The following is an 18,145-nucleotide window of genomic DNA, read 5'->3' as shown; positions in this document are numbered from 1 at the left end:
TGCAGGTGGATTTGTTACCATCTGAGGCACCAGGAAAGCCCAATTATACCAACCAACAAACACCCTGTTGAAATTTTAACTAAGGTTTGCACTCAGTACCAAGTTGGGAAAAACTGACATTTACATCACCATATTGAGTTTTATAATCAATGAAAATTTTATATTTCTCCACTTTTTTAGGACTTAATTTATCTCAATAGTATTTTACAATTATCAGTGTAAAAGCTATGCATAACTTTCTTTAGATTTACTACCATGTATTTGAGATTTTTGATGCTACTAAAAATAGAATCTTCTAAAATTTCATTTTAAATACTTACTGCTGATATACAGAAATAAAATTAACTTTTACTTTAAGTAGATATCTAGCAATCATTCTGAATTTTAATACTCTGGATATTGTTCAGAAAACTCTCAGTACATAACCTGGTCATCTACAAACAATGAGAGTCATAGTTTTTCTTTCCTAGTATGTAAGTCGTTCACTTTTTTCTCTTGCTTTCTTGCTCTGGCTAGGACCTCCAAAAATAATGGTGAACAGAGTGATCATAGCAGGCATCCTTGCATTAATGTTGGTGACAGGGGTAATATTTTCAGTACTTCACAAAAATCTGTGATATGTACTGTAGGTTTTTTTAATGGGTCCTCTTTAACAAATTAAGATTTCCTTCTACTGGTAATTTACTGAGCTTTCATTTTCTTTTTATCATGAATGGATGCTGCATTGAATCAAACACATTTTCCAACACTATTAATTCCTATATAAGTTTATGTAAGTAAGGAATAAAATTCGTTCCTACCCAAAGTTAAGAAAATATTTTCAAAGCTTTCACATGCATCAGTCTTTTTTCTTTCATTATTATTATTTAAAATATTTTTCAGCTTTATTTATGTTGGCAAAATTGTGTATATTTAAGGTATATAATGTGATGGTTTCATATAAATACACACTATGAAATGCTCACCATAAACAACCTAATTAACATTCATTCCCACCCTTGGTCACAATTTTTTCTCTTTTCATCCCCTACTCCTCCCCCATCAGACAATAACCTGTTTGTTCTCTGTATCTAGGAGCCTGTTACTCTTTTGTTATGTTTGTTCATTTGTCTTCCAGATTCTACATACAAGGGAAATCATATGTATGTATCAATCTTCTCAGAGGAATAAAGTCTATCCTTTTTGGATTGGGACTTAATAAGATACGATTATTATTAGATATTCTACACAGATAACACATGCATAGAAAATAATGACATTTTAAATCACTAGCATTAAATTATTTTTTTAAAGTTTGACTTTAAGTTCTTTTACTGAACAATATATATTTTAATCAAGTTGGAAATTACATCAACTTCTTATTGTTTCATTCTAATTTTGTGTTTAAAGTGTTCATGCAAATTTAACTCTGAAATGAAAGTTGATTAACTCACCAGTCATATTGCAATATAGAAGAAATGGTTCAAGGGGACCACTTCCATCTGCATCTATGTAGTAAAACCCTGAATTATTTCCTTTATGCTTATAGGCTTCACATGACTGCTCGTAGATAGCTGTTTAAAAAAAAAGTGAAAGTGTCATCATAAGTGAAATAGTATAAAATTAATTCCTTAAATTTTAGTTTGGACACAAAATATTCCAAGTCTTGAAATTTAGTTTGCACATTACTGACCAGGAGAAAACGTAATACATACTTTAAGACAAAACTCATTTTTTAAACAAATATGGATGAAAGAAGATTAGATAGATAAAAGAAAGAATGGGATTGTATTTTATGGCATTTCATGTTATTACTAAAGGAATACAAGATTATTCATTTAAAATGAAAATTTAGTTTATTTTTACTTTTAGGTAAAACAACAAAATAGAAGGTAGGTGTTTTAAATGCTAAGATTCTTATAATGTGACCTCCATTTTGCACATCCATCCAAATGGATCTTTCAACAACCACTTTGGAATTTCTAATTCTAGTATCACCTTGTAAAAACCTAACATCTGAAGCACAATAATGTAATCTCCTTAGATAAGCTGTGTTATCCAAAAATTAAGCAACAGAAAAGCTCTAAATAATGCTGCAACTAGCCGCCTTTCTCACATAAATCTATAGATAAAATCTTTTTTCCCCATAAAACAAGTATGATTTACAAAGCTTCTTGTGAATAATTTAAAAAGTAATTTACAAAAGAAACTTTTTCTAACGCTCTATAATGAGAATTTAAGATAATTAAAATTCAAAGCAAAAGAAATACTTATATAAGATATGCCCTCAGTTGGTCTAAATATGTTTTGATCCATAACTGGATACTTTTAATTTTACAATTATATATTTGCCATGTACAAGGTTTGATATTAGCAACTCTATATGATGCACTCATTTCACTGAACACTTGGCCAATTGTAATGGTGATTTCCATCAAGTTTTTAATTTTGTGGAATGAGAAATAAACCATCCCCTGAATGTCCTTCCTTGATCCAGTCTAAATTTTTCAAAACTATGTTAATGAGTTTTTAGACAATATGAAATACTGTAACTAATTTTTCTTAGCGTTACAGAGATTTCAGATAAACATACAAATTTACTTCTCTACTCCTCCACAATTCCTTGTCTGTTTTGCTCCTATTGCATATTACATAGGGAGAGATATAAGATGGATTGTTTTCTAGGCACATTTGTATTTTATGCAGTGAAATGGGCATGTGAAAGGGTTAATTGATATATTTCTGTACGCTCATACATGTGTTGACAAATTGCCTGGAAGAGGCTGGGATGTACACGTAACTGCCATGAGGGCTGGTATTGGAAAGGACATACAACTGTGAGTACCTTTGCTTTACGTGTATTACTTCACTTTTTAACATGACTGTTTAAAATATTATTTTCTAGTAAAATCTTTTAAAAGACTCCATTGCTGACCTGCCCTCTACTCAAGCTAATCATGGTGATGACTTCATTATAGCCAGGTTTGTTTTCTTGGCCCCGTTTATCAGAATGGTTTTTGGCAAAAAATTTTGACTCCTACCTTCTCAAGAACCTAATAAGTGAATTCAACGACTGGATCAAGTTGTGGGCTAGCGATGAAAATAGCTATTTATCATCTAATTTTTTTTGGCTCAGAGATGTTTGTGCTTATATTTAGATTCAGTCACAGCTAACAGTTGAAAATAAACAATTAGTTAAAACACATTCAATTAGCTTTGTGTTTTGAATTAGTTGCTGTAATTGGGATGATGGCAGGTATGAAAAATTAAAATACACTGTCATTCTGCTACTGGTGATCCAGGGTAAGAAAGTTGGCCTGGCTTTAGCAACAGCAGATGTCCTTTCTGATCTTACAAGGCATTCCAGTCCACACAAGTTGATTGTGGAGGCGTGAGGGTGAGCCCAGGAGCTCCCCACCCCAACTCATGCCCTCTCCAGCTCTGAGTCAGGACTTCCGAGGGTCCCTGGTGGGGCCTCCGGGGCTGGGAGCCCAGAGTTCCAATCTCAGCTCTGGCAGGAGTACAAAGCAGTTCACAGTGACAAGAAGGGAGACAGGAGACTGAGGACTCCACCTAAGGCCCTTGCCTGAAGTCACGGTTGCATGTCAGAGGACTAGGACTTAAGTTGCTCACAAAGTCAACAATAATAATGAAAAAAAAATGAGAAGAAAAACAAAATGGGCATTTGTGCTGAACAAGTGGATAAGAAAAGGACGTGAGTCTTAACACCACACACACATTTTCACCAGAAAAGAACGCACAGCTTCCAAAACAGCAAAAGAAGATTGGTTGTGGTCCCAGCCTCTGGAGTATAATTACAAACGTCCACATGCTCACTGTGTCTCAACTATTTCAGGAGCTTTGGGCAAGGTGATTAATCTCTCTCTGCTACCTAGTGAGCTAGAGATGATAACAATACCCACCTACTAAGGTGATCAGAAGGAACTGAGCTGGGACATACAAAATTCTAGAGCAGTGCCTGGCACTTAGAAAACACTCAGTGAAACTATTATGATTAATATCATTTCCACCATCCTTATTAACAGAGTTGCAAGAGAATTTAAGGGCTTCCCAGGTGGCTCAGTGGTGAAGAATCCACCTGCCAATACAGGAGAAGCGGGTTTGACTCCTGGGTTGGGAAGATCCCCTGGAGAAGGGAATGGCAACCCACTCCAGTGCTCTTGCCTGGGAAACCCCATGGACAGAGGAGCCTGGAAGGCTATGGTCCACGGGGTTGCAAAGTGTTGGACGTGACTGGGCGACTAAGAGACTTCAGGGATTACCTGTTTGGCACTGTAGTTTATGTTTATCCTTAGCTACCTTTTTTTTCTACATGTGTTTTCCCCTTGCTGGCTCTCCTACTCTTTTCGGTCTTATGTGTTTCTATAAGCTACCTTGACTACTTTATGAAAAGAAGTGTGGATTAAAAATAAACTGAAGGCTAAGTTTCAGGGTTGTGCGCACATGGACATATAAACATACACAGCAAAGAAAAGGACATGAATGGGGATGGGGACAGAGACACGAGCAGGCAGGAGTGTTAGGCTTACAGTTGTGGCACGTCGCTCCCCTGTAGCCGGTGTTTGCACAGTTGCAATGGAAGGTGTCCCAGGACTGGGAGCACTCACCGCCGTGTTCACAATAGTTAGGCAAACACCTAAAAGGAGGCGCAGACACAGTTACTACTATTGACCGTGAAATATCACAAAATACTGGTCAATTATACATGATCGTGTGAAAGAATGTTAACAGCAATCTAAAGAGTAAATAGAGCGCTGCTAATGGTCATCCCGTGCCTCTCAGGTGGTACAACAGGAGGCGTGGGTTTGATCCCTGGGTCGGGAAGATCCCTGGAGAGGAAATGGCAACCTGCTCCAGCATCCTTGCCTGGAGAATCCCCTGGACAGGGAAGCCTGGCAGGCTATAGTCCCGGGGTCGCAAAGAGTCGGGCACAGCTGAGCACACACAATGGTCATTCCGTCTGTCGTTATGGGATCTTAATCACAGAACTCTAAGTTCATCAGATTTCAGCCAGTTCTCAGGTAGCTGTGACTGTTAATTTTCAACACGTCCTATCATATCATAGCCCTCTTTTCTGTAAGTGACGCAACAGTGATTTAGTATGTTGCCAGAAACATCCATAGTTTACACAAAATAACATTTAATCATACTGATTTACTACGCTGAACATTTAAAGGAAGAGGCTATAAAGAAGGGGGAAGGAGAGAAGGAAATGGGCAGAGGGGCAGCTCTGTTTCTGGCGCACCCACCAGGAACGCCGAGGACGCACAGTGGGCCCGCTGCTGGGGTGCTGAACCAACGTCACAGCCGCTCCCAGGACACTTTACATTTTGAAGAGAAATAAGGCAGACTCAACATCTGGCAAGCACTGTGCCACTGACTAGCTTGAGGTAGTTAAATTTCCACATTATCCATGGCTGATTCATGTCAATGTATGGCAAAAACCACTCCAATATTGTAAAGTAATTAGCCTCCAACTAATAAAAATAAATGGGGAAAAAAAAATTTCCACATTAGATCGTAACAGGTTCCTTTTAATCATGTCTTATCTTTGAGAAGCTGGCTGTTCAGTAGCTGACACAAAGTAATGCCATGTGAAATCATGTTGAAAAAGGTTAAGGGCAGCAGTGTTTGATGTGATTCCAAGTTTTGAAAGGTTGTACACTACATTAAAAATAAAGTTAAAATTTTTCTAATTTTACATATATATATATGTATATATATATATATATATATAAAAGTAATAAATGTATAAATTACTTTTTCAAAAGGTTTCTAAATTGTTAGGACATAAACACTTGTAAAGTTGCCTGGAACCAAGTGACTGTTTAAATGAAAGCGTGAGTTGTCCCTTTTGATTTAGAGCACTGAAAAAAAAACAACTGAAATGCATAAGGCACCGTGGACAAAAAAAGTTAAAGAGCTTCTGGTATCAACTCAAATCACCCTGATCAAATAATTGATGCTTTTTAGAATTTAAATGGAAAGTTATAATGAGACCACAGCTTGAAATGCTCTCAGTCACCCCAGAATAAAAAATAAATTACAAAACCTGTCAAGAACATATTCTTGATGAAGTTTCTGCCATCTCCTTTTTAAAAACTAAGATTGGGAACTTCATGTTTTGCTTACAGGATTTTCCCAGTTATAACATGACCATCACGCATGGTGTGGATGACTGAACCTTCCCGCTGGTCCCTGGTAACTATTACCCACTGGGGGTGAGCTCCCTGCTTCTGTGACAGCCGACCCAGGGTGCCTTGCTGTAGGCCTTCCTCCAAATCAGGATTAATGATCCCACGCTGGTGTGGCTCTAACTATGGAGAAGCTCACTGTTATTCCCCACACCAAGCCAACTGAAGTTTATCATCTCAATTCTCCCTTACATATTATCTTTCATTATAGAAAGAACCATTTTATCTACGAATTGAGTTAAATAAGCACATATTCATAGAGAGGAAATGATGTCCTAATACATTACTAAGTTAGATCATAATGATTTTTTTCTACAAATAACATAGTATCTACCAGTGTTCAAAACAGGAGCAACAGACAGTGATACAGTAAATGGTCTTCAGATATAACAGATGTGTGTTTATGTTGACAAAATGTTTCATACAAATAAAAACTTATTTTTAGAACTCAGAATTAATGTATTTGCTCAAAATATATCCTGAACATGACTACATGCTGGATTAAGTTTGTCACATTGCCTTATTTTTTTTTTAATCTGGAATTGCCATGACATTTCATTGAACTCAATAATTAAAAATAAACGCCCTGATCAGTGGCAAGATTATTTGGCTACAGTTGCCCATGCCTAAAAACACTTTTAAACTATTAACTATCAACTACTAAATTAAAAGTAACGTCGTCTACAATGAACTTCCAAATCTTGCCCAGTCATGCCCTGCACTGGAATTCCTATCGAAACTACTGGATCATCCTTATACCCTCATCAATACAATGGCTCCAAAACTTTTCCACAGGGGAGTTTCCTTTGCATTTTCCCTGCAGAGAAGATGGTAATGTGTTCTTAAAGGTACACATTAGGACCATGGCAACCAATTAAGTTCCCGTGTCTCTGTAATATTATTCAGCTGTCAGGGAAGCAAAGGCCATCTGACAACGAACCACATAGGTCTCTGGTTTACTGGCCACTGACGGTTTATGTTACCGTCAGGGTATCCTAAGTGATTGGGTTTAATCATATTTCTGATACATTTATATGTCCTTAAAATTACAGCAGCATCACCATCATCTTTTGGGAACTGGTAGCTATTTGTATATATAAATAATATGGTCATATCTTCTACCTAAATTTTATCACTGGAAACAAGAAGCATAAAACTAAAAGCATATTTTATTTCTAATGTAAATATTATCTATTTCCTGTGGAACAGATGATGGTGATGGTGAGAAAAAGGAGAGAACATGTTTATCTACTAATTATAACATTCTGCCAAAAGCCTGAAAACAGACAAGTCAACATAAAGAGGGGAGACTGCCCCTACCTGTCTGTGATTCCACAGGAGTCTATCTGAAGGTCGCTGAAGTTCCCAAGGGCCCCCCGCTGAACTGAAATCAGATCTACCACCTCGTGATGGATGGAGATGAGTCTCATGCATCCCTGGAACCCACCAAGTGGACTTTTACATTTGGATCCAAAGCTGCTGTCAGGACAACCTGATAAAAACAAAACCACAGTTGGCCAGGGTACATCACAGTGAATCAGGACTCACTCAGTATCTGCACTAAAATAGTTTTATCAGGAAAATAGGCATTTGATTATTAAATTAAAGCAGAGAGGAAAGCCCATTGCAGTCATTATTCATTGGATCTAAATTACAAAGTACAATTTATACAAAGCATTTCTCTTTATTATGAGACCACAGGATTCACAGGAAATGACTGCTGTCTAAATAATCATGTGCAAGTATACTGACTTGATCCCAGTTTCAGAAATACACAAATCAGCTCCAGGATCCTCACATGTCAGCCAGGAGAGTTAAATTATGCATAACTTAAACCCAGGGACTTAAGTCTTTGGGGATGCAAAAAAAAAAAGGAGCTTAAAGGATGAAAATGTGCACTGTAGATGAGAAAAGATAAATTAGTAATGGTGAAATACCTTTCTGTTGAAGGCTATTTGGAAAAGGAGTTACAATGACTTGGAATAAAATTACAACTATTTATTTAATTAAATACTTTTCATTTGCATGTAAGAGCCACATACACTTGCATTTTAATAAATCATGATGGCTTAATGTCAAAAACATTTCACTGTTTGACTTTATTTATTCTCTGCCACATAAAAAAATGCTCCACTTACACTGATTTCTTCCTAACATTTATCTAAGACCTGTTTCTAATTATTTAAATAATAAAGAACTATAATATTAACTATTATTGTCTGGGGTTTAATGATGTTCTAACTATTTCTCTATCCAAGTGAAATAAACAATTTTATGGAGTATGAACACATATATTATACTTATGTATTTTTCATTAATCTTTCTTTGCCGTTATGGTTGTCAACCACTATTACAATTTCAAAGAATAAGAAATGAATCAGCAACTTGCTAATTCCTGTACAATCCATGCTAGTTTTCTACCTGGGAGTTTCCATTATAATTAAATATTTTGACTGCGGCTATTTCTCCTTAATGCTTTGTTTTCCCAACAAAATACATTTAACCTGGCAAACGGAAGGCCAGGATTCATATTTAAACTGTTATCAGGCACAGTGAAATATTATACTTTAAGTAATGGAGATGCTGAAATTTAAAATTTAGTATAGCAAGAAAAGATAATAAAACCTTCGTGAGCATTTATATTGTACATGATTCTATACTCAATTTCAGTGCTTCAAATCCTCCTATGGTCCAGGATACAGTTCCCACAATCTGGATGTGCTTTCTAGATGAATTATTAACCAATTAAGAATGTTAACATAAAAACCAAGAGGATAATAGTTCAATAATATTTGGGGGCAACTACAATATGCCAGGAATATAAACAACTCTGCTAATCTCCTTTTCTCCAGGTGGTGTATCCTGACACATTTCAAACTATTTCAGAATAAAATAAATGGTGCGGTATGCCTCTAGGGGACAAAACTAAGCAAACTCACCATCACAAGGAGAGGTCATGGAATGTTACGTAGTGCACAGCGGTCACATTCCTGGCTACACTGTTTAATAAGCAAGAGATTCTCAAGAACAAAGAAGGGTTCACCCCAGGTTAGCCTCATTAGCCTGTGATAACAGACATCCACAGGTTAATATAATGCAACAGCAGAGACAGGCTCAGCACTGAACCGGTTTGAGATGTAAGTTCTAAAATATGAAGATTTCTGGGGAATACTTCATGCTGAATTAATGGATGGATCCATTACCAGAAGCAGGCAGCCTGTTAAGCACCTCTGAGGATGGCAGATACATTATCACTGCATGTACCAGAAGTAAGATGCCGGTCTGACTTCATGGTGGTGTAGCCCCTTCACTAGATGGAGAGTGTCTGATTTATACAAGCGGGAGTGTGAGGATTCTGCACACAGTCTAGAGTTTCTAGTGTGTGCTTCACAGTTATTCCATTGCACAAAGACGGCTTAGGGGAATTCCCAGAAGGTAGACTTTCCTCCCTTTAAATCTGGAGGACCCAGATTTAAAATTTATGGTTTATAAATAAAAGATAAAAGCTGACCTCAGTAATTTTTTGGAAAGCATACATTTGAGGAAGGAGAAAGAGTAAACAGTGGTGGCAAAGCGTGGTATTCAGCATGGTGTATGCAGAGCACTGTGAGCCCCGGGCAGCCCGCTCTCCCAATTGTCACCTTCAAGCCTGACACAGAAAACAGATCCACCAAGGCTGGGGGGGCAGACCGCCCTTTGCACAGTGGCAGTGAAGCCAGGTTACAGGTAGACTGACTGCTGATGACGGGGAATTTGCAGTTGAATTTAGAGAGAAACAAAGAAGGATGAACTGGAAGTGTCTCAGAACATGGGCTATTTATTTACTTGAAGACAAACTGGTTACCTGAGAAAAGACTCCCACCTAGATAAAACAGACCCCAGGAATGAAGGGGACTCCCGTCGGCACAGGACAGGTTTCAGCTAGCCAACTGTCAGGTTAGCTCTAGGGTGGGAAGCGGAGAGGCTGTTCCCAGGACTGCAGGTGTTCAGTGTTAAAACCAGGGGGAGCTGGTCCCCCCACCGCCGGTACCACTCAGGCAACGAGGGCCCCTGAACCAGTCTGCCCTTTAGGGGCCCCTGTTCTAAGCTTCCTCCAGCCGTGATTCTGCCCACAGCACTGGGAGGCCTCACAGGGTCAGGTGATGGGCCCACGTGGAACTTCTCCCCTTCAGCCCACGCCCAGAGTCCAGAATTCTCACCCCAAAGACCTACTTGGGTTTCCAGGAGGAGGGACCCCTCCTCCACCAGGTCCTGGAGGAACGAGGCCTGGAGGAGGAGGCAGAACCGTGGCAGCAGGAGGCCCCCTGCTTTTCTCTGGACCCGTGCTCCCAGCCCCGGAAATGTTAGGATGCCCTAGGGTTCACAGGGTGTATATTTATATTTACTGATGAGTAGAATCTCACGCCAGGATCGAACATACTCTACTACTTAAGGACACCAATTGAGAAGATGATTGAATAAACAGAGATATTGCCTAAGTAAACTTAAGACTGGTTATCTAAATAAAAGCCCTAAAGTTGAAATTTTATTATGGAAGTTTCCACAGTATATTGTTTAGGGACTTAGGAACACCTTAATACACAAAGGGAGGGATAAAAGCCCCATTCATTGGGGAAGATGAAGAGATGCGATGATGGAGGGACAAAGGGATGCTGGTAATGTTATCTTTCCTAGTTTGGAAATGCATGTGCAGATGTGTATTTCTTAAAAATAATAATTCGTATTCTTTAAGTTGTGTATATGATGTAAAATGTGAACAAGACAAAGTAACAGGGTAAGAGGTAAATGGCAACTCCCTATGTATCTTTGCAACTCTCTGATAAATCTAAAACATACAAAAATCATGAGTTCATGTAATTAAAATGGTGTGCATCATATGTATCATAATAAAAGCAAGCAAAATTATAGTGTATGTGTGATATATTCTGTTATAAAGTAGTATGGCAGTGTGAATAACAGCCAAAATTTTCTACAAAAAAAAGGTGTCATTAAATCTGAACATGAAGGGTATAAAGTAATTTAAGAATGATGATTCTATTTTCATGGCTTAAACTTCTATGCACTCTATTATTTTTATCATCTTTTTTGCATTATTTAACAAAATGATTGGGTTTTTTCCTTATCTCTTTTGGTGTTTCTCAATCTTCTCTTGATTAAAGTTGTTCTGTACAGATCTTCCTTGCCTTACAGTGTGGTGGCATCTTGATAAACCCATTGTAAATTGAAAATATCCTAAGTCAAAACTGTGTTTAATATACCCGACCTACCAAACATAGCTTAGCTTAGCTCCCTTAAATGTGCTCAGCACACTTACGTTAGTCAACAGTTGGGCAAAGTCTACTTTGTAATGAAGCGTTAAATACTCCCCACAATTTATTGAGTACCGCACTGAAAGTGAAAACAGATTGGTTGTATGGGAGCTGAATGGTTTAAGCGTATCTGCTGTTTACCCTGTGATCGTGTGGGAGACGGGGAGCCATGGCTCACTGCCCCTGCTCAGCATCGTGAGAGAATATTAACATCACCCTACATGTCACGAGTCTGAGAAAAGAAAAATATTCAAAGTATGGTTTCTACTGAATGTGTATTTCTTCACACCATTGTGTAGCTGAAAAATCCTAACTCAGGAACTGTTTGTATGTCTTACCAGCTATTAAAGGACCATGTTGCTATAGGTTGCCATAAACTCAATCATATATTCCATAACGTTTTATAACAACTTAGTTTATAAATGAACTTATAAATGAACAAATCTTCATAAGGAAGAAATTCTATCTTTTAATATTTTTGGCATTATGCTGCCTTTTATAGCAAAGGATTATGAAGGTTTTTTTTCTTTTTGGTTTGTTTGTTCACTCTTAATATAAGATGCATGATTCATGGTCTGTGTACTTTACTGTCAATTCTTGGAAAGGAATTTGTGTATTATTGATGAATAATGAAGCCTGGGCTTTCAACCAAATTCAAAGGTGATTCCAGACAGAAGTCATGATTACAATTCAAAATAGCAAAAAGAGGAAACACCATAAGTTATGACTATGATTTCTACAGCCTTGCCTTCTGTGGGTGCTGCTCTGTGCTCAGCTGTCTCCACCTTCTTGGGGCCCTTTGGATTGTAGCCCACCAATCCACGGGATTGGGTCCTCTGTCCATGGGCTTTTTTAGGCAAGAATACCGGAATAGGTTGCCATTTCCTCCCCCCAAGTGATCTTCCTGGCCCAGGAATGGAACCTGCATCTCCTGAGAACCTGCCTTGCAGATAGATTCTTTACCAGCTGGTCCACTGGGGAAGCCCTGCCTTTCTAATTAACGTCAAATATTGTCTTATTTTAATTTTGCAGTGATAGAGATTCATTTCCACTTTCAAAGGTTGCTTTTTGAAGCTTTTAGTTTAATCAAACATCCACTAGGCAAGTAAACACTTTTTGTTCTTTTAGAGAGACGTCCTGGGGTTGAAGGCTGGTGCCCTAATTCTATCAAATGTATCAGTGCATTATTATTTAGCAATGAGAAGAGGATTCTGTGGCTAATCAAGTTAGATTATTTGTACATTGGCATAATATTGACCTGCATTGAGCAGTAGAAAAGCAATAAGGATGCTCTAGAAAAGCTAAGAGGCATGAACAGGAAAACACCGCAATGAAATGAGCCCATAAAATCTGAAAAAGATATACATGTAAGGTCCATTCAACATTAGGAAAACATAACAAAATTTAAAAGTAAGAACTGAAGAGCATGGTCTACTTGCAAGCAATCTCATTACAGAAATCATAAGCATAAGTCAGTCCACCTCAAAGAAATACATTTTATGTCATGATTTATCATCATGATCCACTCAACATTTCCATCTTCAAAGAAAGTGAAAAATGATTCCATAATATTGACATTGGTTAAAACATGCTGACTTCAAGATACAGGGGTAGTAACTATGAACATGACTCAACTGCCTGTATGCAGTGACTGCTTCTCTTACCTCCAAAATAAAAGGTGCCCCCTGAATAAATCTGCTCAGGGCCCTGGGAGGGGGATGCAGAAGCCACTTGGCCGTCGACCATCACACTCAGGTAATTCCTTTTGGCAGATAAGGAGACGGAATGCCACTGTCCATCATTTAATCCAACACCTGGAGGAGATAGAATCAGTTAAAAGAGATATCTCTTAACAGTCAACACTGTAAGCAGTTGGTTAGAAATGGCAATGTACACACCACTCAATCAAGTACAGCACTCTAACAACTCTTAACGAAAGAAAACAAAAAGCAAGAGAGGGGAGGGAATCAGCACCCTCTACATTGTTGTTAGTCACTCAGTTGTGTCCGACTCTTTGTGACTGCAGCACGCCAGGCTTCCCTGTCCTTCACCATCTCCTGGAGCTTGCTCAAACTCATGCCCATTGAGTCAGTGATGCCAGCCAACCATCTCATCCTCTGTCATCCCTTCTCCTCCTGCCTTCAATCTTTCCCAGCATCAGAGGCTTTTCTAATGAGTCAGCTCTTTGCATCAGCTGGTCAAAGTATTGGAGATTCAGCATCAGTCCTTCCAACGAATATTCAGGATTTATTTTCTTGAGGATTGACTGGTTGGATCTCCTTGCAGTCCAAGGGACTCTCAAGAGTCTTCTCCAACATCACAGTTCAAAAGCATCAATTCTTCAGCACTCGGCTTTCTTTATGGTCCACATCCATATATGACTACTGGAAAAACCATAGCTTTGATTGAATGGACCTTGGTTGGCAAAGTAATGTCTCTGCTTTTTAATATGTTGTCTAGGTTTGCCATAGCTTTTCTTCCAAGGAGCAAGCATCTTTTAATCTCAAGGCTGCAGTCACCATCTGCAGTGATTTTGGAGCTCAAGGAAATAGAGTCTGTCACTGTTTCCCCATCTATTTCCCATGAAGTGACTGGGACCAGATACCATGATCTTGGTATTTTGAATGCTGAGTTTTAAGCCAGCTTTTTCACTCTCTTCTTTCACTTTCACCAAGAGGCTCTTTAATTCCTCTTCACTTTCTTCCATAAGGGTGGTGTCATCTGCATATCTGAGGTTATTGAAATAATTGGAATATTGAAATACATGGAAATAGTGCATGATTATCTTCATGTCTTGGGGCATCAGTAGAGAGAACAAAATTCTAATTCAAGTTTGGACAATCCTGAATGGTGAAAATCTTTCAACTATTTGGCATGGGCTAATTTTCAGCTTTCATCATGTAATTTACCTTTTAAAAGGAGCGGCTTGGGAAGAGCACAGATATTTTCCAAAATTCTAGGTTATACCTAATAAAATGATTTATCTGCTCTTTTACACTTTGGTGTAGTCATCTTTTATGAGTCTAGAATATTTAGCAAAGTATATCGTCAATCATTATAGAAGTATTTAAAGAGATTATAATTAATGCTGAAAGTGTACTAGTATAATGGAAATTTAAAACAGCAGTGTGTAAAACCATATTCATAAAGTTGATCATAATTTACAGATTTTGTATTTGCAAATTCAACTACTTGCCATACTATATTGGTAGCCTCCAAATCAATACTCGGGGCACTTTTGGGGTCAGTCGCAGAAATACACCGAGCAGAGAAAAATTCAAGTCAACTGACAGGCAAGTTTCCAGCTGAGGTCAAGCAAGGCAAAGCTTCTCGCTTCAGCTCTCCTATGTAAACCTGTCTTCACATTTTTGTGCTTCCCGTTAGTGACTTTCCTGTTTAAAAGGCCCCCTCACACAGTGATAAAGTGTTGTCTAGCATTCCGAAGTGCAAGAAGGCAATGATCTGCCTTACAGAGAAAAATACATGTGAGAGGTAAGCTTCTTTCAGGCATGAGTTAATGTTGGCCATGAGTTCAATGCTGGTAATTAACAATAAACATTAAAGAAGGTGTCTTTAAACACAATCATACATACGAGGATGTGTTGATTGGTGGACAAAAATGTTGTCACTAGAGGCTCGCAAGAACCTAACCCTGTATTTCCCCTGGAAACAATGGTTTAGTATTTATTAATTCCATGTCCACAACAACTTAATAGGACATAACTACTGCAAGTAATGAGAATTAACTCCATATATACAATTCTAATTATATTCCTGATTTTCTATAAATATGGGAAAGGGCTGAAAGGAAATGCACACAAGCATTAATATTCACATACAAGAAAATCATGGTTGTTTTTATTCCTAGCTATAATTTTTCTGTATTTTCCAAGTTTATATACATAATAAAAATTGCTACAGTAAAAAAATCAAGGTTTCCTTATCACCTATAAAAACAGTCTCTAGACCCTCCGAAGGTGGTCCCTGTGTCATGAATCAAGGAGGCTGTGGAGCCTTTTCCTCTTAAAGGGAATTAAGTCTATAGGGTTCTGTTTTGAATACTCAGCAAACTGGTGAACTCTAAGTCTCTCTGTTGTAGATAAATCAGTAAGGTTTATGTCCACCTAATATTCAACTCTGTATGATTTTGCAGATCAAATTACTAAATAAAAATATAAGTACTCTATTAAAGCTAAAAGTCATGAGCCTCTTTCCTGATATTTTGTGTAATTTCTTTATTTCCCCAGCTATTTCCGATCACAAGCTTTCAGACAGAAAATGCATGGAAGCTGCTTTAGATGATGAAGCTCTTTGCCGTGGACTCATTTAGCATAGCACAAACTCTACCCTGGGCACCAAAGCTTACTTTTACATTATACCCATGAAGCAAAAAAAGATTTCCAAAGACCCAACTTTGATTTGGTTTGTGAAAGATAATGAGAAAGACCTAAAAACTGAAAAATGAAGGATGTAGGCTAGATAATTTTGGACATATTTTCTAAGAGTGGACTCTGAAATAGGAGACTGAATAGAGTTATATAATCTCTGACGCTATGAGATTGGACTAAAATAAATCAAATGCCCCAAATTTGTCATCCTGTGCTTCCTTTAAGAGGATACATTTAGAGTGAAAATCCTTGTACTGAGCTTTACGTCACATGGATAAAAACTTCCCACCCTCCTTACCCTGCCATGGGTTTCCCACCATCTCTTTCTCAAAGCTCGGATGTGCCTGTGTACACAACTTGGCTTCTGTTTTCTCATCGTAGCTTTCCACGGGCCTGGGATGACGCTTATCAAGCCACCTCTGGTGAGGGACATTTTCTCTTCCGACCTACTGCAAACTGATAACTTTCATAAAATTCAGTAAAAACGAATGACAAAAACATTAAAGAAAGAAGGCATCTAAAACACAAGCCCACTGACCATATGCTTAGATGTTGTAATGATGCCTTCTTGCTGTAACAGCTTCTAGGAGCTTACTCCCAATTTCTGTACTTATCTTGGGACAAGTATTTCACTGAACCAGTAAGTTCCAGGGGGCACACTCTGAGCAACTTTGCTCCGAAGGGCTGCTGGGTAGGGCCAGCAGAGTAAAGTCAAAGGCTCGGGGCATCTTCTGTCATCACAGAAGCTAATTTAGATTAAGAACACAAGTATGCCAGGATGGCCGCTCTGAATTTGACACAGTTACATGCACCCATCTGCTCAGCGTGTGGGTTCCGGAGTTGTGCTGTGTTTGTGAGGGAACCTTCAGAAAACTATTCTTGAGCCTCATTTGTAACAGACATCACTTGCTTACGACGAGGAAACTTTTATGACCCATCGAAGGGATGTATTACTCAAGTTAAATAATGAATGACCTGTGCAATTCGTTTCACTTAACTCCTCTTGATAAAAAGGATAATTTTTAAATTGGATACTATTTTTCTTTTAAGTCTACAACTTTAATATCTGAAGAGAAGTGAGCCCTTTTCCAAGGCCACAACACACTGAAAGAGGGGAAGGAAAAGGAGGAATTGCAGAATATGTATTTTTTCCAATTCACCGTTTCAGGTAACTAAACGCTCATTCTAGTACACTGCTCCCAACACTCACATCTTTTGATTGTAGGGGAAGGAATACGTGTTGGTGGAATAATAAAAAAAATAATAACGACAGTTCCAGTGACTATTATTCACACCAGGTGCTGTGTGCTTTATATCCATCATGTCATTTAATCTTCAACATTACTACTGTTATTCTCGTTTCAAACATGGAGACCATGAAGCACAAGAGGATTAACAAATCACCCAAGGACACATCCAACTGGTGAGCTGATGCCACAATCCACATTCTTCTCAGCCTGCAGGATGGGGGGTGACCTTGCTATTTGGCTCATGTTAAACAATTAACTTTGAGAAAGAGAAAAGCAGCCCCCAAGAGCCTGGGGCTAGTGGCTGATGCTCTCAGGGGGGCCCTGATGGTGGGAGACACGGGAGAGCACCCAGAGCTTAGCGGTAGGGTTCTCCTGTGGAGCATAAACAAGCTCACAGAACACTGAGATCAGACCAGGTCACTCAGACAAGACTACTACAATGAAATGAGACCCAGAATCCCTTCAAAACTACTCTACAATCTGGTTTAAGCACAGACAAAAGCAAGGCTACTGTGCAAACTACCAAAAATATCAAATCCTCTCCTGGACTACATGAATGACAACTGACTTTTGAAATCGATTACAAATTTAGCTTTATTTCATGCCTCCATTCTTCAAAATAAAATTTACAAAGATAGTTAACCACACAAATTCCCTCACCTCCTGGCAGCATTTAATCTCCACCAATTTTCCATTTCCTTGAAACCTTCCTCCAAATCAGCTAACATAATCCAAAATTCTATGCCAACTCGTCCTTAACACCCTTGTGATAAGACTCCCCATGGTTCCCTGGGTAAGGGTCCTCCCTGCTGCAATATGCAACAAACCCAACCTATTCAACAGTAAGGGTGATCACTGTGGTCTCTGGGTGGAAACCACTGACAACTCCAGCTGGAAGAATAGAAGAATAAATGGAAAGGTTTGCAACTGCAGGTGGCAGGAGAAGGTGGGACTGTTTATAAGGACCTTCTCCCCTCTCCCCTTCTTCCCCTCCTCCTCTTCTC

General features: G+C 38.5%; 1 protein-coding gene across 7 annotated transcripts in view; it reads right to left on the bottom strand.

Annotated features, from left to right (window-relative positions):
• CNTNAP4 (contactin associated protein family member 4) overlaps positions 1-18,145 on the bottom strand; it is a 265,683-nt gene that overhangs the window by 76,451 nt on the left and 171,087 nt on the right. For 6 of the 7 annotated variants that reach the window (XM_061133985.1, XM_061134018.1, XM_061134042.1 and 3 more), the window contains 4 exons: positions 13,168-13,317; positions 7,515-7,686; positions 4,530-4,636; positions 1,434-1,553 (listed from right to left, as the gene is read on the bottom strand). In XM_061133985.1, the coding sequence (XP_060989968.1) occupies positions 1,434-1,553; positions 4,530-4,636; positions 7,515-7,686; positions 13,168-13,317 (549 nt within the window). The remainder of the gene's footprint in view (positions 1-1,433; positions 1,554-4,529; positions 4,637-7,514; positions 7,687-13,167; positions 13,318-18,145) is intronic. The other variant, XM_061134034.1, reaches the window with a different exon arrangement.

This window comes from Dama dama, chromosome 4 (assembly GCF_033118175.1).
Source record: "Dama dama isolate Ldn47 chromosome 4, ASM3311817v1, whole genome shotgun sequence".
NCBI lineage: Eukaryota > Metazoa > Chordata > Mammalia > Artiodactyla > Cervidae > Dama > Dama dama.
Note: the sequence above shows the minus strand (reverse complement) of the source record. Positions and strands in the feature narration are given on the sequence as shown.